Genomic DNA, 25,967 nt, shown 5'->3' on the forward strand with positions numbered 1-25,967 from the left:
ATTTAGTTTAATCGATTTTGGAAATGACTTTCGGTGCTGAAAAAGAGTCCACACAGGAAGCAGGTGTTGAATAGCTAGTGCACTTTCAGTTCACATCCTAGGTATATTTTGCAGTAACTTCCCTATGTAGACAAGCACTTAGTATTTCATCCTTCCTTACCTCAAGTTAATCCTGATCTCTTTAGTCTTTAGTGTGACACTAAATGAAGCTATCTTACAGCATCTGTCTTTTCTATGCCCTTAAGAATTTTGTCTACCCCATAACAATTCCTCTTAATTTATTTATCAAAGAATACAGATTGTGTCTTATCTTTTTGAAAAGAAGAACCAAAAGAAAAGCAACACCCCTCCTTTCAATACCCTCTGTTTAAAAAAAAAAAAAAAAAATAACCCTCTACAACTAACTTTTTCTTGATTAGTATTTGTATAGTATGAGCACCTTTGCAGTCATATTCTAATACTCTTTGCGATAGACACATTGTTTTAAATTCTTTTGTATTAAATTGCATGCGGCTAATGTGACAAATGAAGTTGGTGTGATGCTCATCATCCAATCCATTTTGGTGCTTTCGCTGGCTGTTTTTGCTAAAACTATTGGTGAAATATTTGCTAACGATTATACTTAAATGGCCATCAGATTAATTTTAGGTGAATCCCAGATTACCCGGAGGTGTGAAATTTTTTTTCTTTGCATGCTTGTCAAGGTGTGCAAAGAGCAATGCTTGCTTGGGCAGTTAGGTGTGATACAGAAAAATCACTTGTTTCTGCTTTAGTAAAAGTCTTTTGGATTCTTTTTATGAACGAGCTTTATTTTTATTTTTGTCATGCCTTACTTTTCAATAGGAGACACATATGTAAGACAATCTTCCCTGTTTTTATAGATTTGTGTGAGCCTAGCTCTTTATATTGAATAGCTGTTCATTAAAAATGTTGACTGGATGAAGTTTTTATTATTTTTTATATATATATATATATATACACACACACACACACACACAGAGAGAGAGAGAGAGAACAGTGTGATGTTGCACTCTATGTGATTTTATGAAAATATGCTAATGAGGGTGAATATAATGTAACTGGAATATGCTTCATGCAAAAGGTCTCTTGTAAGATATCCTTACAAAGCTTATAATCTACTGAGTGTGGTCATCCAATTTGTATAAATGTATCATTCTTATATCTGAAACTAGAAATATGAAATATAATTCTGAGGTCCTATTGTAATTATGCAAAGTGTGGGCCATTAATGGTGACAATTGGTTGTAAATGGCTCTGTTTACTTGAAAGTCTTCCTGTATATGTGTGTGCTGGCAAGTGGGTAATGAAGTCTTACAGTGACATGTGATCATGTCACCTGAACTGGAATCCATCTTTAACCTGGTGCTTTTCCATTTAGAAGGAGGGGTGGGAACCCAGAGAGGGACAAAGGATTCCTGCCTTGTGCAAAAGATATATAAGGGGATGGAACAGAACAATGGGGGCTGCAGTCATGAGAAATCCCCTAACTATCACCTGAGTTGGAACAAGGACCGTACCAGGGGAAAGGATTGGGCCCAGACTAGAAAGAAGTCTAGTCTGTGAAAAAAGCTTATCGGAACATCTCTGAGGGTGAGGTTTATCTGTAACACTGGTCTACAATTTTTGAGAAGTCGTCTGCTTCAGAGATAAAATGTGCTATTTATTATGTATTTTGATGTGCTGAATTCAAATATGACTATTAAAACAATTGATTGGCTACTGTTTCTAAGATATTTAAGTTTTTACATTTTATGTCTATGTATATTGTGTAGATAGTAGAGTTTTAATCATAAATTGTAAACCTAGGTCTTTTCATGTGTTTATGGTTGCTTCACATGATAATATTTCACCTGTCCTGTTTATGGAACACTTTAAAAATCAGCAAAAGGGTTATATAAATAAAATTTATTATGAAACAAAAGGCAAAAACTATTATGTACATAGTTTACTCCTATTCAGTGTCTACTCGGCGCTTCTTGGCTTGTCTCTTGTATTCATTAAATGGAGCATCTCTTGTCACTGTCCAGCAATAGTCTGCAAGCATTGATGGGCTCCATTTGCCCTGATAGCGTTTCTCCATTGTTGCAATGTCCTGGTGAAATCGTTTGCCGTGCTCGTCGCTCACTGCTCCGCAGTTCGGTGGAAAAAAATCTAGATGAGAGTGCAAAAAATGTATCTTTAGTGACATGTTGCAACCAAGGCTTTTGTATGCCTTGAGGAGGTTTTCCACCAACAACCTGTAGTTGTCTGCCTTGTTTCCGAGAAAATTTATTGCCACTAACTGGAAAGCTTTCCATGCCATCTTTTCCTTGCCACGCAGTGGCATGGTCAAATGCATCATCTCAAAGACGTTCACGAATCTGAGGACCAACAAAGACACCTTCCTTTATCTTAGCTTCACTTAACCTTGGAAGTTTTCCATGGAGGTACTTGAAAGCTGCTTGTGTTTTGTCAATGGCCTTGGCAAAGTTCTTCATCAGACCCAGCTTGATGTGTAAGGGTGGTAACAAAATCTTCCTTGATTCAACAAGAGGTGGGTGCTGAACACTTTTCCTCCCAGGCTCCAATGACTGTCGGAGTGGCCAATCTTTCTTGATGTAGTGGGAATCTCTTGCACGACTATCCCATTCGCAGAGAAAACAGCAATACTTTGTGTATCCAGTCTGCAGACCAAGCAAGAGAGCAGCAACCTTCAAATGGCCACAAAGCTGCCACTGATGTTGGTCATAGTTTATGCACCTCAAAAGTTGTTTCATGTTGTCATAGGTTTCTTTCGTATGGACTGCATGACCAACTGGAATTGATGGCAAAACATTGTCATTATGCAGTAAAACAGCTTTAAGACTCGTCTTCGATGAATCAATGAACAGTCTCCACTCATCTGGATCATGAACGATGATGAGGGCTGCCATCACGCCATCGATGTTGTTGCACGCTACAAGATCACCTTCCATGAAGAAGAATGGGACAAGATCCTTTTGACGGTCACGGAACATGGAAACCCTAACATCACCTGCCAGGAGAGTCCACTGCTGTAGTCTGGAGCCCAACAGCTCTGCCTTACTCTTGGGTAGTTCCAAATCCCTGAGAAGGTCATTCAGTTCACCTTGTGTTATGAGGTGTGGTTCAGAGGACAGGATGGGAGAAAATGTGGGTCCTGTGACATTGATGGTTCAGGACCCGAAGTTTCATCCTCTTCCTCTTCCTCGTCTGACTCAAGTGAGAATGATTCTGGTGCATCAGGAACTGGCAGGCCTTTTCCGTGGGGTACTGGGCGTATAGCTGATGGAATGTTTGGATAATGCACAGTCCACTTTTTCTTCTTTGACACACCTTTCCCAACTGGAGGCACCATGCAGAAGTAACAATTGCTGGTATGATCTGTTGGCTCTCTCCAAATCATTGGCACTGCAAAAGGCATAGATTTTCTTTTCCTGTTCAACCACTGGTGAAGATTTGTTGCACAAGTGTTGCAGCATATGTGTGGGGTCCACCTCTTGTCCTGATCTCCAATTTTGCAGCCAAAATAAAGGTGATAGGCTTTCTTAATCATAGTGGTTATACTGTGCTTTTGTGATGCAAAAGTCACTTCACCACAAACATATAGCAGAAGTTATCTGCAATGTTCACACAAGTACGAGGCATCTCTGCTCACTTTGGCTAAATAGAAATATGTGTCTTTGCAAAATCAAACACTGACAAATAAGAGAGCATGACACTGTATGATTTCTAGAGCTGAAATAGGGCAATTTGTTCAGCAGAGTGATGTAAGCTTCGTTATGATTGCATCATCCATGACTTCTAGCAATAACATGATGCAATTCATATTATGTATGACGCAATACCAGCTTCAGATTGCATCATTCATTGTTTTGCCTAAAAAGCAAGTACTGTCCAAACCCAGTCATAGATTTATTCATAGATCCAGTCAAAGATGTATTTTAGTCATTTCTGGTTTAAATTGAGATCCCTTCCCTTTATAACTCACTTATCCTCCGCCATTCCCAAGTCAAGGGTTGTATATACTGATCCAATAGCATATCTTGAAAACTAGAGCCAATCAACAATTTTAAACATCATTTTCGTTCTCAGTGACCCAGAATTAGTAAAGTTTGACTACATTTATTTCAGAAGCATTTTGGCTGTAGAGCAGTGTAATCAGTTTCTTACTGTATTAGGCTTAGACTTGTGTGTGTTTGTTTTATTTGCTTGGTAATTTACTTTGTTCTGTCTGTTATTACTTGGAACCACTTAAATCCTACTTTTTATACTTAATAAAATGACTTTTTGCTTATTAATTGACCCAGAGTAAGTAATTCCTGGGGGAGCAAACAGCTGTGCATATGCACAGCTATCAGTGTTATATAGGGCGAATAATTCCTGAGTTTACCCTGTATAAGCTTTATACAGAGGAAAATGGGTTTGTTTGGGGTTTGGATCCCATTGGGAACTGAGTGTCTGGGTGCTAGAGACAGGAACTCTTTCTATGCCGTTTTCAGTTAGTCTGCAGTTTTGGGGGGACGTGGTTCAGACCTGTGTCTGTGTTTGCAGCAGGCTAGCGTGTCTGGCTCAAAAGACAGGATATTGAAGTCCCAAGCTGCCAGGGAAAACTGTCTCAGAGGTAGTCTCAGCACATCAGTGGCAGTCCCAAGGGGGTTTCTGTGACCCAACCTGTCACAGGCAGAATTAAGGTTGCCTGTGAAACCTTAGTTCAGCCCCCTTGTGTGTACACATTGTGATACAGTCTCTAATTACATGATCTGATACTATTTTGTCCACCGGGCCCTGCATCATTTAGTGCACATGCTAATAGGCACCTACTGAATATTTTGTTTCATCCTCATTGTTCAGAGTGTGGCCTTGGGCCTTATTTTTTCTGCACTATTTGAACTGTGCTCTGAAAACAGAATTATTAATTTCCTCATGGGCTTTTCTGTGGTGCTTATCACTGTAATAGGAGGGATTAGCAAACAATTTATTTTCACAACGCTTCTGTTGGAGATGAGAGGGTGGGTATTGTCCCCAGTTAAAGACTAGGAATATAGGCAGCAAAAATAATCCATTAATAGAGTTGGGTGAAATTTTTCATGCAAATAGTTTATTCGCTGAAAAATGAACTCTTGGGTCGACCAGAAACTAGTTGCATATTTGACCCCATAGCTTGTGTTGCGGAAAAGTTTTGTTTGTTTTTAGGGCCAGCAAATTATATCTATCTATCCCCCTTCATAATCTTTAGCCCAGTGGTTAAGTTTGATTTCCCCATTCTGGAGCAAGGACTTTAACTCAGGTCCCTCCCCGATTCAGGAGAGAGGTTTGAATCCACATTTCCTATCTCCCAGGTGAGTGTCTTAATCACCAGGCTATTGAGTCATTCATTCATTCTCTCTCTCTCTCTCTCTCTCTCTCTTTGGCACAATGAATATTTACACATTTATAGGAAGTGTTTTGGCCTCTGGTGGTCACTTAAACGTACTTGCGTTAAACTAGTGACTTGATTGTCAACATGTATGAACCATCTGGCAGAAGCAGAGATATAATCCAGTTCCCCAAGGCAGCAGTCAACTGCCTTAACCGTGAAATCATCTGTGTACCGGCAATCTTAATTCAGGCAATTCCTAACTTTTGAATGTTTGACTTTGCAACCTGAATAAAGTTCTTATAACACAGTTTTTGTATTTTCCTGGTTTTTTGAAACTGAAAAGACAGAAGTTCCATCATGTGGCATAACTGACACCCACGTGGGTCATTAGCATGGTTGGAACATTTAGCTCAATCATTCCGACCTCTGCCCTGTAAAGTAAAAGTGTATCTGATGGCAATAGTACATTAGAGAGATGAGGTGGGTGAGGTAATACCTTTTATTTCACCAACTTCTGTTGGTGAGAGAGACAAGCTTTTGGGCTACACAGATCTGTTCTGGCTGGGCAAGGAGTAGTCTCCCATCCCAGGCCCGGTCTTCTCCACTCCTGTTCGTCCCTTCCTCTGCCGCCTGGCTCTTTGCCCCAGTCTCTTTGCCCAGCCAGTCCCAGTTCTCCCCCTGCATACTGGCACCTTGTCAAGATGTCTCCCTCCTTCCAGGCTCCTTCTCCCAGTATACTCCCCCCACCCCACCTTTCCCCAGGTCTGACTTTCGTCCCCTCTGCATTTGAATTGGGCAGCTTCCTCCTCCATGTTGCAAGAGTCCAGAAGGGAGACATTAAAAGCCCCAAAAATTCAGCCTGAGGCAGGCACCTGGCATGGAAAATTTCAGCCCAAACACTTAAAGTTTGGCAAAGTTGTAAGTAACTGCAAACAAGGTCTTGTAATGGGAAGTGTCAGGCAACCTTAACAATAGATGGCGCTACCAGCCCTGCATATAATATATTAAATCTATGAGGAATCCAAGTCACACTTAAGTAAATGTGCGTGAGATTTGTCTGTAGTACAGGGGCAGTGTTTTCTCCCTCTCCGTGTCTTTGACTTGCGGATAAGAAAATGAATATGCCATTACAGATTATATTGAAAATCTATAATAAACCACATGTGCGTGCTCGAGCACACATTTGTTTATTACTGTGAATAGTTTGCATGGATCGAATAGTGCTGCATATTTATATTACAGTAACATCTACTGACCCAACTGAAATCAGGGCCCCATTGTGCTAGATATTGTACTAACCCAGGGGCGGGCAGCCTTTTTGGCCTGAGGGCCGCATTGGGTTTCTGAAATTGTATGGAGGGCTAGTTAGGGGAGCCTGTGCCTGCCCAAACAGCCAGGCATGGCCCGGTCCCCGCCTCCCCTATCCGCCCCCCCGCCCCGCTTCTCGCCTCCTGATGCCCCCGTCCCCCGCGCACCATCCAATCCGTCCCTCCTTCCTGACTGCCCTCCCGGGACCCCTGCCCCATCCAGCCACCCCTTCTCCCTGACTGCCCCCAGACCCCCTGCCCCCACATCCACCCCTCCTCTCCTTCCTGACTGCCACCCCCAGGACCCCTGCCTCATCCAACCACCCCTTCTCCCTGACTGCCCCCGGACACCCCGCCCCTAACTGGCCCCTGCTGCCCCATCCAACCTCTCCTTTCCTTCCTGACTGCCTCCCCAGGACCCCTGCTCCCATTAAACCCCCCTGTTCCCTGCCCTGTGACCACCCTGACCCCTGTCCACACCCCCAGCTCCTGACCACCCCCCGAACTCCCCTGCGAGAGAGGGGGAAGGCGGGGGAGGAGAGCCGGTTCCCGGGAACCGGTTGTTAAATTTAGAAGCCGGTTTAGAACCGGTTGTAAAGGGGTCGGCAAACTATGTGGCCCGCGGAACTGTCCTGTCCGGCATGCTTGAGCTCCCGGCTGGCTCCCCCGACCCCTCCCCCGCCTTCCCCCTCTCTCGCAGAGCCTCAGCGTGCCTCCTGCCGCTTTGAGCGGCATGGTAAGGGGGTGGGGCTGCGAGCTCCAGCAGGCCACGTGGCATCGATACACGCTGTCCTGAGCAGCATGGTAAGGGGGCCGGGCTGGGGCTGGGAGGAGGGGTTGGATAAGGGGCAGGGAGCAGTTGGAGGGAGTTTCGGGGGGGCGGTCAGGGGACGGGGAATGCGGGGGGGAATTGGGTAGGCGTGGGAGTTCTGGGGGTCTGTCGGGGTGGTGGTGGATGGGGTCGGGGCAGTCAGGGGACAGGGAGCGGGGCAAGTTGGGTAGGGGGTGGAGCAGTCGGGGGCAGGACGTGGGTGGGGGTCGGATGGCGGGGGAAAGGCACGTGGGGCTTGTACTAACTGGGCGGTTCCCTACTGGGTCTTCGGCGGCAGTTCGGATGGGGGAGTGAGAAGCACGTGGGGCTTGTACTCACCGGGCGGTTCCCTACCGGGTCTTCGGCAACAGGTCTTTCACTCCGGGTCTGAAGGACCCGCCACCGAAGTGCCACCGAAAACCCGGAGCAAAGAAACCCCCCCACCCCCAAAGTGCTGCCAAGGACCTGGTAGGGAACCGGTTATTAGGATTTTGGGAGCTCATCACTGTCTCTAACCAACCCCCCCAATTTGAGGACAATGAGGGAAGATACTGAGGGCACTGGAAGAGGGATATCATTTGGTTAGGTGGAAGGAAGATATGTGAAGGACATCTTCAAACTCACTGGCCTTGTTCCCCTCTTCGTTGCTCTTAGAATAATTCTCCATGGAAGGAGATGGAGATGGTTCTGTTCTGAGACAGACCTATGTAGCCTGTCTGGATCAGGTCCTCTTAAATCAGAGGTTTCAGAGTAACAGCCGTGTTAGTCTGTATCCGCAAAAAGAAGAACAGGAGTACTTGTGGCACCTTAGAGACTAACAAATTTATTAGAGCATAAGCTTTCGTGGACTACAGCCCACTTCTTCGGATGCATCCGAAGAAGTGGGCTGTAGTCCACGAAAGCTTATGCTCTAATAAATTTGTTAGTCTCTAAGGTGCCACAAGTACTCCTGTTCTTCTTCTTAAATCAGAGTATCTCGACAAATGGGTTGAGACCCAAAATTGGATCATGAGAATGTGTCAAAAGGTCACTTGAGAGGCTTGGGTGTGTCCCCTGGAGGGGACTAGGTCCTGGGAGGTGTGAGGTTGCAGATCCCACCCTGAACTCACTCCACAGCAGTGGCTCTGCTGGGCTGGCTGAGCTCAGCTTGACGCTCTGCGCATTGCATCCTGGTGCACGGTCACAGTGCCTCCATAATCACAATGGGGAGAGGGAGAAGCCGGCAGAATTAGATTGTGTGGTGCAGTGACCCCCATATACCAGGCCACAACACAACTCTCACAAATCTGCCCACCGGGCCAATGCTGTGTGGTGCTGCCACCTCTGGGGTTGCAGTGCCACAACCAAAGTGGGGAGCCAAGCCATGCCAGCCCTGCAGGGCAGAAGCAGCCACTATGGTATGCACAGTGTACTTACTTAGTACTTATTACATTACTGTGTATTATATAGTGTGGGTAAGAAATATTTAGTAAACCAGACATTTTCTTGCATTAATGCTATTTACTGGGTCGCAACAGGGCATCAAAGTTTACAAATGGGTCATGAGCCTAAAAATGCTGAGAATCACTGCTCTAGATTCTTCTTAAAGGAACTTTTGGCTGGGTATAGGAAATGTCCATGTTAATAAGGTGAGCACTCTGAGCCCCATCTGCTCCGTGATACTTGCACCACCTGCCTTGTAGGAATCCCACCATTGCATGCGATATTGGCAGGTGATCTGGCCCTTTTTCTGGAAAACACAAGACTGTGGATCTTGAAGCGTTGCGAGCCCTTGGAATGATACTCTGAGCATCACCATTTTGGGACCTCGCTATGGTTCTCATGATAGAAATTGAAAGCAGTTGAAAAATTTTAGCTGAGCTGTTGCCATTCATGCAGCTGGCTACAGAGGCCTGTGTCCATGTAGCTGAGCAGGCAGCACTCTGGGGAAAGTGTCTCCTTTTTCTGCACAGTGCCATGGCAGCATTTGTTCGATTTTTTTTTTTTGCAGGCTGGAACCCATACCTGCCTCACCTCGGGTCCTGTCCACTTAGACAGATTGGAGACTGTTCCCACTGCAGCCTGGAGTCCCTTAGTGAATAGCGGTAGGAGGATGTAAATACAAATTTGGAAAAATATTTATTTTGTGTCAGTTCTTCAAATGGCCGAGAGAAACCTTTTGTGTAGTGCTGATGGGATCATCCAGGAGGAGAAGCCTATGCTTTTCTCCTGCCTGTCGTAGGCAGATAGGTGGAGCCTGCCTCAAGAGAGGCTAGCACTAGGCTGGAGTTTCCCCTGGATGAAGGGGAGCATATTGATGTTGGAGGGGATGGTGAGGATGTAGAGGGTCAGATACCAAAAGGATATTATGCCAGTGGTTAGAGTGAATTAAGGCCTTCTCTGGAGGAAGTGGCCACCAGCCCCATTTTTGTGAGTGTTTTCTGATGGTTTCAGGTTAAAGTTTTACCCTGGTACCTGTTGCACAGAAACAGGGAAGAGGGATGTCAGGAGGACTTTTCATTGCGCACTGAAAAGTCAGAAGAACACGGAATACATATTGCTTTAAATTGCATTTGTCGGGGAGAAGTCCTGTGATGTTTGAGGTCTGGAGATTAGCAATCCTGAGCCCAGTTACCCTTGTTATTCCCCTCTGCCTCATTCTCCAAGGTTTTGTACTACATGTAGACTTAAGATATGTTTACACTTAAAACACTACAATGCCATAGCTGCACTGCAGTAGTGCTTCAGTGTAGACACTATCGTGCTAGGAGTGGTTCTCCCATTGCTGTAGTTAATCTACCTCCCTGCAAGGTCAACAGGGAGGTAGACAGGTCAACAAAAGAATTCTTCCCTTGACCTAGCACTGTCGATTCCGGGGTTAGGCAGCAGAGCTACATCTCTCAGGGGTTGGATGTTTCACACCCCTGTGAGATGTAGCTATGCCAAAGTACATTTTCTGTGTAGACAAGCCCCTACTTTCTAAGTGACAGGTTTCAGTGGTAGCCATGTTAGTCTGTATCAGCAAAAAAATCGAGGAGTCCTTGTGGCACTTTAGAGACTAACAAATTTATTTGGGCATAAGCTTTCGTGGGCTAGAACCCACTTCATCAGATGTATGAAGTAAAAGATACAAGAGCAGGTATAAATACATGAAAGGATGTGGGTTGCTTTACCAAGTGTTAAGTCAGTCTAACAAGAAATCAATTAACAGCAAGATACCAAGGGAGGAGAAATAACTTTTGAAGTGGTAAGAGAGTAGCCCATTACAGACAGTTGACAAGAAGGTGTGAGTAACAGTAAGGAGAAATTAGTATTGGGGAAATTAAGTATAGGTTTTGTAATGACCCAACCACTCCCAGTCTCTGATGGAGCTGAGCTTTACCAAGGTGCTGGATGGGATGAAATATAAATATTTTGACCTGCCTTTTTCATCAGAATTTTGAATTTTTCTCAACCAGCTCTGATTTCATCTGACAACTCTTGTCTCTTACTTATTCCTTTGTTCCACTTTGTTCTTTCTGTGTCACCTTATAGACCAACAGAAGTATTGGAGCATGAGCTTTCGTGGGTGAATGCCCACTTTGTCAGACGTGAAGACCCAGTGCGTCTGACGAAGTGGGCATTCACCTACGAAAGCTCATGCTCCAATACTTCTGTTAATCTATAAGGTGCCACAGGACTCTTTGTTGCTTTTTACAGATCCAGACTAACACGGCTACCCCTCTGATATTTGTTCTTTCTGTCAGGCTTCACTTTTGTCTTGTACAAAGTTGAGTGCTTTGTTGGTATTAAATGGCAATAATAGTTGGGGAGGGACTCCTCACTTTTTCTTTTTTTCTGTTAGGAAGGAGGGTTTATAATGGTTTATTAATCTTTCGGATGCCTCTATTTTTGTGCAGTCTAGATCTTGGTTGTAAATGTCTTTCATATGAGCTGCTGACTAGTAGATTTCTGTCACACTTGAACCCCCCCCCCCCAGCTTCTGGAAGGAAGAATGGATTTTTTTTCTCACTTCTCCTTCTGCTTTTCACCCAAATTACATTTCCCCACAGAATTTCATTGCTGCTGTGACTGGGAGGTATGAAGAAAAGATCTCTGATACTTTACCAGTCTTACAGCCTTTGCATTTAGGGGAATTTCTCCCCTGTAAATAACTCCAGTACCTACATCTGTTGCTTCTACTCATAGTTCCTTTTTTCCCCGCCAGATGCAGCAGCAATTTGAAACTGACGTGATTTTTTGACACAATCGCTTCTGCCCACGTTTCTGAATAACAGCAAAGAATCACTGCTTATATTTACCATAAATATCAAGTGTTCTGATCTGCTGCTGTTTGGCAAAGCTCTGACCTGCAGCCGAGGATTTGCAGGGGTTTTTATGCAGACTCAACAAGACAGCAGTGCATAAGTTTACACTCTTCACATTTGTAAGGTTTTTAAATGAAAGCTTAAATTGTACAGAAAATGATGGGTTAGGCCCCTATGCTTACTGGGGAAAGCTTCCAGTTTACCAGTGGGGAGTAGCCAGGTGGGTTTTCAAGCCCTGCTTATTAATTGCATTGCACCAACCGCAGTCTAGGTTCTATACAGACAAGTATGAAATGTACTTGCTCCTTAAAATTTGTGGTCCTCTAATTTGCCAGACATGTAATCAAAAGTGTGTTTAGTTCTGTCAATCTAGGCAGCAAAACTGAAACAACCATTCCTGGGTAGCAATGCAGATAGGGTTGCCAGGTGTCCAGTTTTCAACTGGAATGCCAGTTGAAAAGGGACCCTGGCAGCTCCAGTCAGCATCACTGACCGGGTCGTTAAAAGTCTGGTTGGCGGTGCAGCAGGGCTAAGGCAGGCTCTCTACCTGCCGTGGCTTCACGCGGCTCCCAGAAGCAGTGGCATGTTCCCCCTCCGGCTTCTAGGTGGAGGTGCGGCCAGGCGACTCTGCACACTGCCCCATCCGCAGGCGCCTCCCCCGCAGTTCCCATTGGCTGGGAACGGCGGCTAGGAGCTGGAGGGGGGACATGCTGCTGCTTCCGGGAGCTGCTTGAAGTAAGCATCGCCCGGAGCCTGCACCCCTGACTCCCTCCCATGCCCCAACCCCCTGCCCCCGCCCTGATCCCTCCTCCCACCCTCCAAACTCCTCAATCCCAGCTTGGAGCCCCCTCCTGTACCTCAGAACCCACACCCCCAGCCAGAGCCCTCACATTCCTCCCGTACCCCACCCCCTGCCCCAGCCCTGATCCCCCTCCCACCTTCTGAAGCCCTCGATACCAACCCAGGTCCCCCTCCTGCAACCCAAACCCCTCATCCCCAGCCCCACCCCAGAGTCTGCACCCCCAGCCGGAGCCCTCACCCCCCAGCCCTGCCCCAGCCCAGAGCCCCCTCGCACACTCCAAACCCCCCTCTGGAGCCCCCTCCTGCACTCCAAATCCCTCATCCCCGATCCCACACCAGAGACCACACCCCTAGCTGGAGCCCTCACCGCCCTCCCCCAGCATCCCAACCCACTGCCTCAGCCCGGATCCCCCTCCCGCACCCTGAACTCCTCATTTCTGGCCCCACCCTAGAGCCCGCACTCCCAGCCAGAGCCCGAACCCTCTCCTGCACCTGAACTCCTTGAGCCAGCCCAGTGAAAATGAGCGAGTGCGTGAGGGTGGGGCGAGTGAGGGGGGATGGAGTGAGGGGGCGGGGCAAGGTTGTTTGGTTTTGTGGAGTTGAAAGTTGGCAACCCTAAATGCAGAATGTAACCAGTTATAATTCTATACAACGTGATGTGTACTTGTGATAAATTCATATTTGTGTGTGTATGCTATGGTTAAATAAAAGCCTTCCTGGCCTTTAGTACAGTGCATTTTAAATTGTGTAAGCTAGAAACTGTAAACACAGTATTTCAATTGTAAGTTTGGATGTGATCACCTGGGAGTAGGTCTCTAACTACCAGAAGCCCTTAGGAAAGGGTTTTTTCAAAAGTGTTTAGTGGTGCCATAACTTGCATGGAAACGTATGGTAATACATCCACTGACGTCAAATTTGTTAAGCCAAAGCTTAGCACTTTCTAGACTCACACCCTAAAGTTTTACGATGTGGCTAAAATGCCACAAAAAAAGAACAGGAAGTAAACATTCCTTCAGAGGTGTGTGTTAGTTTCAGTTTGTTTTACTAAGGTTTCTGTGAAATTACACAATCCTGGAATAAAATACTTTGGTTTGTGTTCGGCTTTTTATCTTCGATTTCAAACAGAATTTCAGCAGGTTTTTATACAAGCTGTAAAGACTCCTTGGGGCAGGCAGGCATATAAGTATTGAAAATGTTGGGTATTTGTTGTATGACCACTGCATTGAGAAGCTTTGTGCCTGGAGGAGGTTCTCTTATTAATAATTCAAAGAATTTGGTACTTGAGCTATATCAGCTCTGCTGAGCATTATATAACTGCAGGTTCTAAATGTGCTGGGCTATCCTTCGACAGGCATTTGCTAGCAGTCTCCAGGACAAAACTGCTTTTAAGACCAAATTTCTTCCCTGAAGCTAAAGGGGATTTTTCCTGTATGCTGCAATACCCTAACATAAATGGAGACCAGTGGTTTGAAATCCGTGTGCAAAATACACTAATGTACATTGATGAGCAGCAGCAGCAGAATGCTGTAAGACAAACTTTGTTTCCATCATTGAGAAATCCTGTTTGAAAGGGTTTGATTCTTTCTTTGCAAAGAAAGGTTTCAGCCTTCAGCAAGAAAAGCTTCAGATGTAAAGATAAGGAGAAATGGTTGAAGTGAGTACTCTGTATATGTTAGTTACATTTTTTTGTATTAATATATTTATACTGGTTAGTTAAGTGTTTTTTAAGGCTTGAAAAGAGTCTGTTACAATCTCTCCCTCAGTCACCTTGGATGTTAGTAGTAGTGAATTTGTATCTGTTTAATCAAATCCAAGCTCTTGTCAGCATAGAGATCATTCTTGGTTATTAGCTGGTTATTAAAGAAAAACAAATTTGCCTATCTTTCACTAGTGGCTTATGTTTTAATATATGTATTTAACTTTTTCATAGCATATGAATATTTTAAATTGATAATGTATATGTGTGTTTTAAGAATCTAGGGACACTTGATTGCAGACATTATAGTAATATTTTTAGCTTGGTAGCTTATTCAGTGTTTTGTTTTGTTTTTCAGTTAAAATCAAACAGCCTCCTAACCACATACTCTAGGACAGGGGTCGGCAACCTTTCAGAAGTGGTGTGCCGAGTCTTCATTTATTCACTCTAATTTAAGATTTCGCGTGGCGGTAATACATTTTAACGTTTTTAGAAGGTCTCTTTCTATAAGTCTATAATATAATACTAAACTATTGTTGTATGTAAAATAAATAAGATTTTTAAAATGTTTAAGAAGCTTCATTTAAAATTAAATTAAAATGCAGAGCCCCCCGGACTGGTGGCCAGGACCCGGGCAGCGTGAGTGCCACTGAAAATCAGCTTGCGTGCCGCCTTTGGCACGCGTGCCATAGGTTGCCTACCCCTGCTCTAGGATGAGCATCCTTTCAGGCTACATTTGATACATATCATAGAAGCTTCATGTCTTCCTTTTGTGACATTTCATGTAATAACTGTCTTAATGTATAAAAATGTAGGCTTGTTTTACTCACTAGCATTTTACCTTACTTTTTTCTTAACCCATTCTACATAGGTGGCAACACATCTCAGCAGGCCATGCATGGTATCCTTTGTGTGACTGCATGTTTTCCATAGTGCAATCTAATGTAAAGGAATGCCCTGGCACCTCCCAGAATAGCTTTCTTAAATGTGACCTGCACACTGGGTTGAGAGATCCATCTACTTTAGAGTGCTCCAGAGAGACTATGGAAGGGATATTGAACACACACTTGTAACGCTAGTGGATTTTTATTTATTCTATTCTAAGTTGCAATGCTGAAGAAATAAGCAGGTGAAAAAGAGGGTAGGGAAATCATCACTGGAACAGAACTAAGCAGAATATAAATACAGTATTGGTGTCAGTGAGAATTGGGAGTTGTCTAATAGTTGTAGAACCTTGCCTGTATAGCCAAGATACCTACCATCAGTACCATGTGATAGCTTAGCTGTTTCGCTTATCAAAGGTTTATGATTAAATTGTTGAGTGAACTGTCTTCCCTCACAAGAGACTTCTATTATACAGCTCATTGTAGACAAGGGGATCAGTGTGATGTAATTTGCATATTGGGTCTGGTTTGAGACTGGATGGAAGATAAACTCAGTATGCTTATTTGTACAAGACCAGAATTAACAAGAAAATGTTGCAGCACAACAGAGAAATGTTGAGAGAACAGTACAGCATTTTTTGTCTGCATCCCTTACCCTTTATGTTGTAGCATTTATTTTGTTACTCTGAAGAGCACAGAAGATATTTTGAACAGGGAATATAAAGTTCTCTTTGCTTTCTTGCAGATGAACTGCTATGGCAGGAGGTTAAGGCGGACAGGACCTGAACAGCTGAACAGTAGAAATGACTTGGTTTCTCCACCCCAGCATTCCAGGGTGAACGGCTGGTCTTTACCACTCCACACCTTTCAGATTGTTGCTCTGCTGTTTTACACATACCTGGCCATTGTAGGGTTTGGGATCTACATACCTTTGCTTCCACATGGATGGAAGTATGCTGCCTATGCTGTATCCTTTTTTTTTTTTTTATTTCCTCCCCTTCCAACACATGCTCTGCATAGGTTCTCGGTTAAAATTACATATACACTGCTTATGCTATAAATAAGGGTTAGTGCATTAGAGGAGTGAATTACGTTTCCCCGATTGTATATTTAACCACACTTAGTGAGGGTGGTTTTGTTATAGTTGTTTTTATATAAAAAATTCACTTCCTGCAAAAGACCATCTTTAAAAAAAAATAAAATAAAAAAAAAAAATCTGTCTTTAACAACTAATATTGGATATGACCCAAAGCCCATTAGTCAGTGTGAGTCTATCCATTGACTTCAGTGAGCTTTGGATCAGGCCATTGATGTGAGCCTTGTTCTAAACTATGAGCTGCTCAGCAGTCAAGTGGGGGGGGGGGTATAGATTCTCCACGGCTTTGAGGGACTCATTGGTGTATTGATAAACATTCCCAATCATACATCTCACTTCAGCCCAGAGTTACCTACCTTCCACAGAAATTTGGTGTTCCGTCACTTTTTTTTTAATTTTTGGAAAATTATTTACATTGGAAATAAAGAACCATAAAACTATTTACCGCAAAGGAATAATGGGCTAATGTGATCCTTGGTTGTATAAAGAGGGGAGTAGTGAGTACGGAGTAGGAATAGGGTGCTAATTTTACCTCCATGGACAGCGTTGGTGAGACAGATGCATACCTCCCAACATTCCCAGTGGCTAAAGGGATGGATCCTGCCCCAGGGAGGATGGGATAGGAGGCCCAAGAGTTGCAGAGCAAGTCCACCCCATGAGTCATCGGGCATTTGATTGACTTTTAAATGGAAGTGTTTTGAATCAGCTCTGTCACTATGGGGAGGCAGCACTAGGGGTGCCACCTCTCACTCCCTCCTCTGCAGCACTAGGATCTGCACAGGTTAGAGATGGGTGAATTTCTGATAGTTTTTGGTTCACTGGCAATTCCAAACTTTTTTTTTAAAGTTAGTTTTGGGTTGTCCCAAAATCAAAATATTAAAAAAATATATATATTCGGCAATCAAAAAGCTGAAAGATTTGTTGTGTGTCAAACAAACGTTCAGTTGGAAACAAAACATTTTGTTTTGATTTCAGGCATTTTTTAACTTTAAAGGAATTTTCTAAACAAAACGTTGTTTAGAGACAAAAAGTCAAAGTTTCATTACAAACATATCAAAATGAAACACTTTGCATTGGGGGGGGGGCAGGGGGCATTTTTAGGGGGCTTTATTGACCAGAATAATCCAGCACAATGTTTTGTCACCAAATCTGCATTCTTTTTTTTTTCTTCACCAAAAAGAGAGGATTTTTTTGGTTGACAGTTGTGGCCAGCTCTAGCACAGATCTCAACTTGGGAATGTTCTGAGCATCTGCTGTGTCATAGGTAAGGATGTGATTTGGTCACGGATACCATGACCAAATCACATCTCTGGGACTTCTTTGGCTTCAGCCCCACCGTGACTGTACCCTGACTGTACATTTTTACCATGACTGCTCTGTGAATTTTGCCTAATTTTACTGTGACACAAGTGTATCCATCATCATAGGTGAGGAAGGGGAAGGGAGTTCTGGCTGCTCCATTCAGGCTGCTCCCTTCCAGGGTAGTGGGAGCCCTAGCAAGAGCAGAATAAGTGCTTGACTGGCTCTGCCTGAGCCTGGGGAAGTGCCTAGCAAAGTCCTTCCCTGGCCCAGCCACCCAGGAATGCTCAAGGGAAAGGGGGGGGAAAAAGCTGAGAAACAGCAACTAATTACTGTACCCTGACTTTCTGTCCCAGAGCAGACTAAAGCACCCTGAGATGCCAAAGTATCACATGCTAGCAGAGTAAGCCATGTCCTCCATCCCTTCTCCCTTCCCTCATGACCCAGGGATGCCCTCTGCGCCAGGGGCTATAGGGAGAGAGAGGTGTAGGAGCACACTACGCTGTTTCCACACCCGCTGAGAAATCCCCAGCCGGGGACTTAGGGGAAGTTGCCACCCCTTTCGAGCGGCTTAAGGCTATGTGCACACTACAGCTTAAGTCAGTACAAGTTATGTCGCTGAGGGGTGTGAGTAAGCCACCCCCGGAGCGATGTAAGTTACACCGTCCTAAGCATCAGTGTGGACAGCACTATGTCGGCAGGGGAGCTTCTTCCGCCGACATAGCTACTGCCGCTCACAGGAGCCAAAGTAATTAAGTTGATTGGGGGAGCTCTCTCCCATTGGCTTACAGCGTCTGCGCTAGCAGCGGCACAGCTACGCCGAAGCAGCCACGGCACTCTAAGCTCTGAAGTGTAGCCATGGCCTGAGTGTTCCAGAAAGAGTGGAACAGGAAAGAAAATCTTCTCCCAAGTACAAATTGTAGCCCCCTGGACCTTTGTGAAATCTTATGTTTGATCTTCAGGCTGAAAAGATTGAACCCCCCCCACCCTGGGTCTAATGCAAAAGAGACTCTGTGGTGTACTGTTCACTTGCAGTGCTCCTTGACTGAAGGGCATCCTGCACATTGCAGAATCAAAGCTCAACTCAGCAGTAACTGCTCAGAGTGGATAGCAAACGTACAAAATGCTAGTGTTTTTATAGTGAGCTTTTCAGTAACATGTAGCAGCTTCTAATCAGATTACTTTACGTAGTGCTTGCTCTTCATTAAATCGTGAATCAGGGTCTTGAGTTCTATAGTACCTCCAAACAGGGACATTTGAAACTGGTTTGAAATTCCTCTGACTGAGATGGCGAGGGTGGAGGTGAGGGGAAAGTTAACAATGTTATGAAAGGGAAAGCATCAATACACCAGTAATTTATGTACTATTTATATACCAAACATAGATTGTTGCTAGGAAGTGATATGATGTCAATACAGTTTTCTTATAACAGCATGATAACTCTTACAGTAAGGGATGAAATACTTGTGTAGTCAAATGTTGTGTTTATAATGGAAAACAGTGCATTAGTGATGCCATTTATCTCCTCTACTAGTCAAAGTCAGATTTACACTGGAAACGCAGTATAATCTTACAACAAAGATTTTTTTGTTTTTTCCTACTTCATAGGAAATAAGAATTCCTACTTTTTTTAAAAAAAAAAGCTGTTAAATTCAATTTGCATACCATGTTCACACGTTTGAAAAGAATAAGAGCCTTGCTGAGGTCCACTCTGCCGAGGTCCTTACTGGGTCCTGCTGGTGCTGTCATTGCCGGGGGGAGGGTCCTTGGAACAGAGCAACCGAGGGCTTTTTTTGGTGGTGGTGGTTGGTTGTTGTTAAGGAAATTGCTATTCTTGCATATTGGAGAGTGGATTTTAAGGCTTGTTTGGGGAAAAGGGAGGGTTACTGCTCTGAGGTTCAGGTGGGTGTTTCCTGAAAGTTCTGAAAAATAAATGACTATTTGGGGAGTCTGAGAATCCTTGGAATTTTTCCCCCCCTCATTTAGAGAAGGTTCCCCTTGCCTTTTAATAAGTGTGAGAGAAGTGTATTTCTGCCTTCCTTTCTCCTCTGCCTTCCTTTTACTTTGATAAATTGCAGCTTTTTTTTATCCTGATTTGACTAGAATTGGGGGTCATTCCGTCTCTGAAAGACTTTCCAAGGTAAGGCACTTTCATGGTAATATAGGACTAAGGAAGGAGTTGGTTGCTAAGTCCCAGTGACATAGGCAGAGGTGAGAGAGACTGTCTGGAGGTGTTTTTCCCCTCTAAAGATGAGTCTTTCTCTTGAGCAGATGATCTACTGGCTGGATTTAGTTCATCTAGATCTTATGAGGAAGGGGTTACACTAAGCACATGGGCATCACATTTTCAATGTGGTGTTTTGATCAAATTTTGCATTTTATTTCGGATAGTAATAACTAAAAAATTTACAGCATATCTGTAGAACAAACTGAGAGAGCTCATACAGATCTCTTTAAAGACCACAATCATTCAAATTAAAACCTATGTGCAGATTTTTATAGGACCCTCTCCAGTACAATAGTTCAAGATAATGTTGCTATGCATCAGTTTGGAGGCTCCTCATAATAAATCCAGCACTGCCACCTTTGGCTTTTAGACTTTGAGGAGCTGATCAAGGTAATCCTCTTATGACCCTGTCAATATCATTAATAGCTTTAAATGTGAAAGTTGAACCTTTCTTAACCATAGAAAAAGCTTCTTGTTTCCCAATATATAGAAATTTTAGAGGGGTGTGTAGATGGAGTGGCTTCTTAGAACTTTAATTTTTTGCAATCTAATAAGAACTAATAAGAATCTAAACTTGTGTGTTTAGAAACAAGTTCGAAACTAAAAGAAGGCTGATTTTAAGTGTCATCATGTTATGTTTCCTGATGAGGTCCAGGAAATGCAAACTAGGACATAAAGATTTCAGACTTCTAATGGAAGAACTGCCAAATTTTGGGAAACAATGGAAGATAAAATTTATATTTTTAGTTTTTGACAGTGAAGTAAGAAATGTTTTTGCTTCAAACTGAATTGGTTTATTTGCATTTGTGGAAGAAAGTGGTAGGTCAGATGAGGAGTTCAAACTTATTAAAATAATCTTTTTGCCCTCCTTTATGTTCGAATAAAAAATAATCTTCTAGAAATTAAGAATTTTGGGACAGATCCACAGCTGGTGTAAATCAGCACATCTCCTTTGATTTAAGTGTACCTGCAATGGCTTACCCCAGCTGAGGATCTGACCCTTTATGCATCATTGGAAGTTTTGTTGCTATGACTGCTCTGGTAGGTCTGTTTTTTCATGGGGATTTTATCTTTCTGATGTCAGGCTATACTGCGTAGTCTAATGTAGCTTATGGTTGTCTAAATGAAAAATTTTGGATACTGTATGTATCATTCTGAGAAGAATTTTGCATGCAATGAGCAGGATAGCTGGAAAGCCTATGTTATGTAACATACAAGGAAATCCGTGTTTATGTATATAATATAGCTGAGTGTGAAGTGTATATGTACGCTTTATATATATGAATACATCACTTTTAATATGAAAAATACACATCTATATAATAAAGTGCTGCAATTACATAAAAACATAAGTGAGGAAAACTAATATTTTAGTCTTCAATAGAAGTAATCTTAAAATAATGGCACATTATTAAATGCTTATTCTGCATATTTAAGATATAAAAAGTGTGACTATACAAAGCATACTTCATGGATCTCAGGTACACACACATATTTTGGCAGGCTTTTTGTGGTAATAACTTGTGTTAAGGCAGGCTACAGGTCATTCTCATCAATTGTTCCTGCAACCTTCTCAGCTGCTCCCTTCTGGTGAACAAGAAACTGTTTGGGATTGGATCCAGAGTTCAAACTGTGCCTTATTGAGGGGGTGAGGGGTGTGTGGCATGCTCTGCATGTTGGGTTAAAAACACAAAAAAAGAGTATATTGTATGTATATTTCTTGGCCCATGCACTCAGAGTTCAATCTCTCTGTTTTTTGAAGAATGCTTAGATGATATCTATCACCGGTTGGATGTAGAAGAGCTACTTCCTCCTGAACCTGGGAAACACATCATTAATAAAATTACTATTTAAAGAACTGCTAGGTGAAAAATTGATCAAGTTATGCATACACAAGGGCTTTTCGTTTATCTCTTTCTTAAGGCAGGAAGACTTACAGGCCAGGGATACTTTAGAATTCTGCTGGTTGTTTGTCTGTGATTGTGTATATCATTTTCAAAATAACTTTAAAAAAATCATGTAATATATCCTGATGTTGCCTAGGAGACTTAGTCTCACAGACTAAGATTTAAATCTTTAAAAGAAGATTTAACCAAAACTGTTGCTCTGTTAGAAATATTGTATCCAGCAATTTTTTTTATTGTGTATCACTCCAAAAATGTTTCTGTATTATGCTGAGTTTCCTCATCTTCTGTTCTCAGAGTTTAAACTGTAGTACAGACTTGTGAAGAGGCAAAGTTTTGTAATGTCTTTTCTAGCTCCCTGGGCTTTGTTTACTCTTGAATCAGATCTAGCACTGTGATACAGTGCTTGTTCTGTTTCTAATAGAGAATAATTCGACTTTAAACAATGTAGGAAATTATTGCTTTGGGGCACACAATGAAACTTCCTGCTCTGGTTAAGAAAACACACCTTCCCATTGTCCTTCTCTGTCATGTCACAGTGTTCATTCTCTTCAAAAGTATTGGTAATTGCTACCATGGTAACAAAACAAAAACATGATGTGGCAGCTATTCTCAGTGTTTAGTAAACGAGCAGAATTCATTTATGAAACTACAGCAGTTTGATAACTCTCTCTGTGACTTAAACCTAGCACAAAATAATCTGTTCGCTGTGTGGTGCTCAAGGGTTGATGTCTGACTTTCTTTTAGGAGTGTGTGTGGAGGGGGGTCGGGGGTTTATCATCACTAGAATCAGCCAGTGCAAAAAGATAATCCATTTGCCTCTCGCTATTGTGTTAGTACTTAGTGATTGCACAATTAACTTCTGTAGCAAGAGGTGAATTCTGTGGAATACTTGGGGATCTGGTTATAGTTGAACTACTTTCTTATGTTGCAAAGCAGGTAGACAAAGTGCTTAGCTAGTTCAGGTGAGACTGAATATTCATGCTTGGTATTTGGAATTTTAGTGGTCGTGTCATGTGATTTGGGGCTGACAAGTTTGCAAGGTGAGAGTGTAGGGCGATGTGGAAAAGACAGTGCGTGGAAAGTGGGACACAGATCAGTCAAGGGTTAGAAAGGGAGCTGCTTTGCCAGGAGATAGTTTGACTTGGTTTTTTTGCAAGTGAACTTCTTGGAACTGTTTGCTCTATCCCAGGTAAACATGACTTGTGTGAACATTTGTAACTAAATAAATGGGAGTAAGAAATACCCTGAATCTTTGTCACTAACTTCATTTCTAACAAGTAACTGGCACATTCCAAATCCCGGTATCATTACCTCTCAGGAAAGGGGTAACAGTAAGTTCCTGACTGCCAGTTCATGTTCCATGGTCCTTGCTTGTGGTTCCCAACTCCTAAAGTCTCACTTAATCAGCTGGCTCCAGGAGCTAAGGCTTTAAGGGAAAAAACAAATATTATGAGACTAGTGATCAAATTGAAAGTTGGCAACCCTGGAGTGTGGGTAAAATATGATTCCTATCAGGGCAATGTACTGATGTTTTCTCCCAAGAATTCCTCTGTGGCTTTTATATTGGGAGGGGGTGAATTGAGTCTAAAAAGGTTTCAAGGTTTCAACTTGAATAGAACCTTGTTAGTTTGTTCTCTGTTAAGTCTACAGGACTTCTTTATGTTGAAGTCTGAAGGAGTACCTATTTATAAATATTAGGCAGTAATTACAGGCATCTGTAGGCACAGGCACCATAACTCATAGGTAAGGAATAGAAATGGTAAGAGGTGAAATTATACTGATTTGGGGGGGGGGGGAATCTGAAGATGAGCTGTATTCGGCTATAGAATAGTTTCTCCAAAGAAGTAATGGTGGCCCCATTGTCTTGGGACTTACAAAAATAGCCTGGACAAAACACCAAAAAAATGTGCTGCCAAGAACAATCCTGTATTGTCAGGGGGATTAAACTAGCTTAGTAGATAAACCTGGTGACTTCCATTCCTAACTCTTTTGATACTGTGGCATGCTACTTATTAGTTAAAAGTGGGGGGAGGAGGGGAGAGGTAGTTGTCCCTCCTGTTAAGATTAAGTAAAACTGAAATGCATTTTACTCATTTGTAATATTGAAAATGTGTACAGGCAACTGGGAGGTGAGGGAGAGAAGGAACATAGGCCATGGAAGTTAGACCTACATTTCTTCCATTTTACAAGTCAGAGTGCAGTTTATCCTTCTTTTGTCTTCAAAAATACAAGCACTGAATAAGGAGGGGGGGAACTCTTTAAAATGGCACAGGGACATGTGTTGGGCAAAAGCTATTGAAAGGGGTATGTTCTTGAGCTTCATCTTTGTGTGTTTTCTTTATCCTAAACATTTAATTTCTCCTTAACTAACAATAACGCAGGTGATCGGCATCCTTTTTGCGCATCACTTAGTTGCTCACCTTGTTGCTATCACCATTGACCCAGCAGATCAAAATGTGCTGGCCAAGAAAAACTACAGCAGCCCCATGCCAGTCTTTGACAGAGGCAAGCACAAGCATGTCATTCAGAACCAGCACTGTTATCTCTGTGAAGTTGACGTGTAAGTTATGCAGTAAAAACGTATCAAAAAGATCAGGATTGTTTTTCTTTAAATCCAGAGACTTTTATATTTTTCTTTACTGTTGTGAAGTCATTTTCCTGCTGGCCAGGTTAGAGAGAAACTGACCTGTTAGTAAGAAATTGGTGGCTTTGAATTAGCACCATCTATAGTTGAGGTTGCCTGGCAATTCCCTTATAAGATCCTATTTTCAATTGCTTTTAACTTTCACAGACTTCACCTTTCAGGCTGAAATTTTCCATACCAGGGGTTTGCTCCAGGGTGATTTTAATGTTTCAGCTAACATGATTCGGCTGTTTCTGAGAACAGGGGGAAATATATTTTGCTGTCCACGTTTATTAGGGAAAAAAAATTCTCAAAAACCTTTTTTCTGAGGGTCCGTCCTTTCAGAGCAGGGACTTGAAATTTGGCAGGAGGGTTACCCTGGGATGTGCTTTTTTGCTATCCCTGTGAAAATGAGCCCAAATCTGGCCAAGTTACATACTTCTGAATAATCTCTGTTCGCAAACAGTTAGTAGAGACTTGTAAGAGTGTGGCAGCTAAATTCCCAAAGAGTCTGTCTGCCCTGAGCATGCTCCATCTACTCACAGCTCTGACCTGTTCTAGATTGTACGTCCTCACCATGACTGCATGCTCCGTCCAAGCTCTGCAGAGACTTAGGGCCTGGCTACACTAGAGAGTTTACAGTGCTGCAGCTGCACTGCTGTAAGCTCTCTAGTGTAGCCGCTGTAAGCCAACCGGAGAAACTCTCTGGCCCACATAACGCTGTCCACACCAACGCTTAAATTGATGTAACTTATGTTACTCAGGGAAGGGGGGAGAAGATGATTTCTTCACCCCCCATGAGTGACATCAATTATGCCAACATAAGCCGTAGTGTAGACATAGCCTTAGTGGGACTTTACCTACTTTACCTGCTCTTCCCACCCGCCAAGGGATCCTGGTATATCAGACACAAACTGAGAGCAGGGAGACTGTCTCTCCTGTGCTCCTTGCTGGTGGCCATGCCAGAGAGGAGGACAGCCAGAGGAATCCTGATTAGAATGCAGAGGGGTGAGGAATCGTGGGGGGATGGGAAGGGCTATGTGTCTTGGACTGCTTGTGATTTTTGTTTTTTGGGGGGGTAATATATACACCTGTTATAAGACATCTGTCTGTTGGAGATTGCCCGTGTCTCCATAAGTGTGGTCTGTTTTGCTGACTAATTCTTACTCCATTTTATTTATATCTTTTTGTTTTTAGAGGGCCAAAAGCCAAACACTGTAGTGCCTGTAATAAGTGCATTGCGGACTTCGATCACCACTGTAAGTGGCTCAATAACTGTGTGGGAGGCAGAAATTACTGGTAAGCCATTACGGGCTAGCTTTGATAATATTGAAGAAATCAATGGGAGCTAAGTGTACTTCACAATGAACCATATGCTTTTTCCACCTGCCCCCTTTGAGGACATTTAACTGCTTGGTAGGGATTGGCTGATTTGGAGGGAACATTCCTATGACAGGAGCCTTTTATTCAATGGTGGAAAAGTGAGGTCAAGTTATTGACTCCTCCCTGGGTAATCAGTTTTAAATATATCCCTTTCCTCCCCAATATGGCTCAGAAACATCCAGTTTTTACTGTGTTTGCAGTTCATTTCTGATAAGTCCACTGTACCAATCTATGTGCTAGCCAGGAAGTTGCTTGACCACTATATCT

At 43.1% G+C, this 25,967-nt stretch overlaps 1 protein-coding gene across 3 annotated transcripts in view; it reads left to right on the plus strand.

The window, feature by feature from the left end:
- Positions 1–25,967, plus strand: part of ZDHHC11B (zinc finger DHHC-type containing 11B) — a 92,804-nt gene that overhangs the window by 29,930 nt on the left and 36,907 nt on the right. For all 3 annotated transcript variants that reach the window (XM_054018609.1, XM_054018611.1, XM_054018608.1), the window contains exons 2-4: positions 15,911–16,132; positions 24,076–24,254; positions 25,515–25,616. In XM_054018609.1, the coding sequence (XP_053874584.1) occupies positions 15,911–16,132; positions 24,076–24,254; positions 25,515–25,616 (503 nt within the window). The remainder of the gene's footprint in view (positions 1–15,910; positions 16,133–24,075; positions 24,255–25,514; positions 25,617–25,967) is intronic.

Source organism: Malaclemys terrapin, chromosome 2 (genome assembly GCF_027887155.1).
Source record: "Malaclemys terrapin pileata isolate rMalTer1 chromosome 2, rMalTer1.hap1, whole genome shotgun sequence".
Classification (NCBI taxonomy): domain Eukaryota; kingdom Metazoa; phylum Chordata; order Testudines; family Emydidae; genus Malaclemys; species Malaclemys terrapin.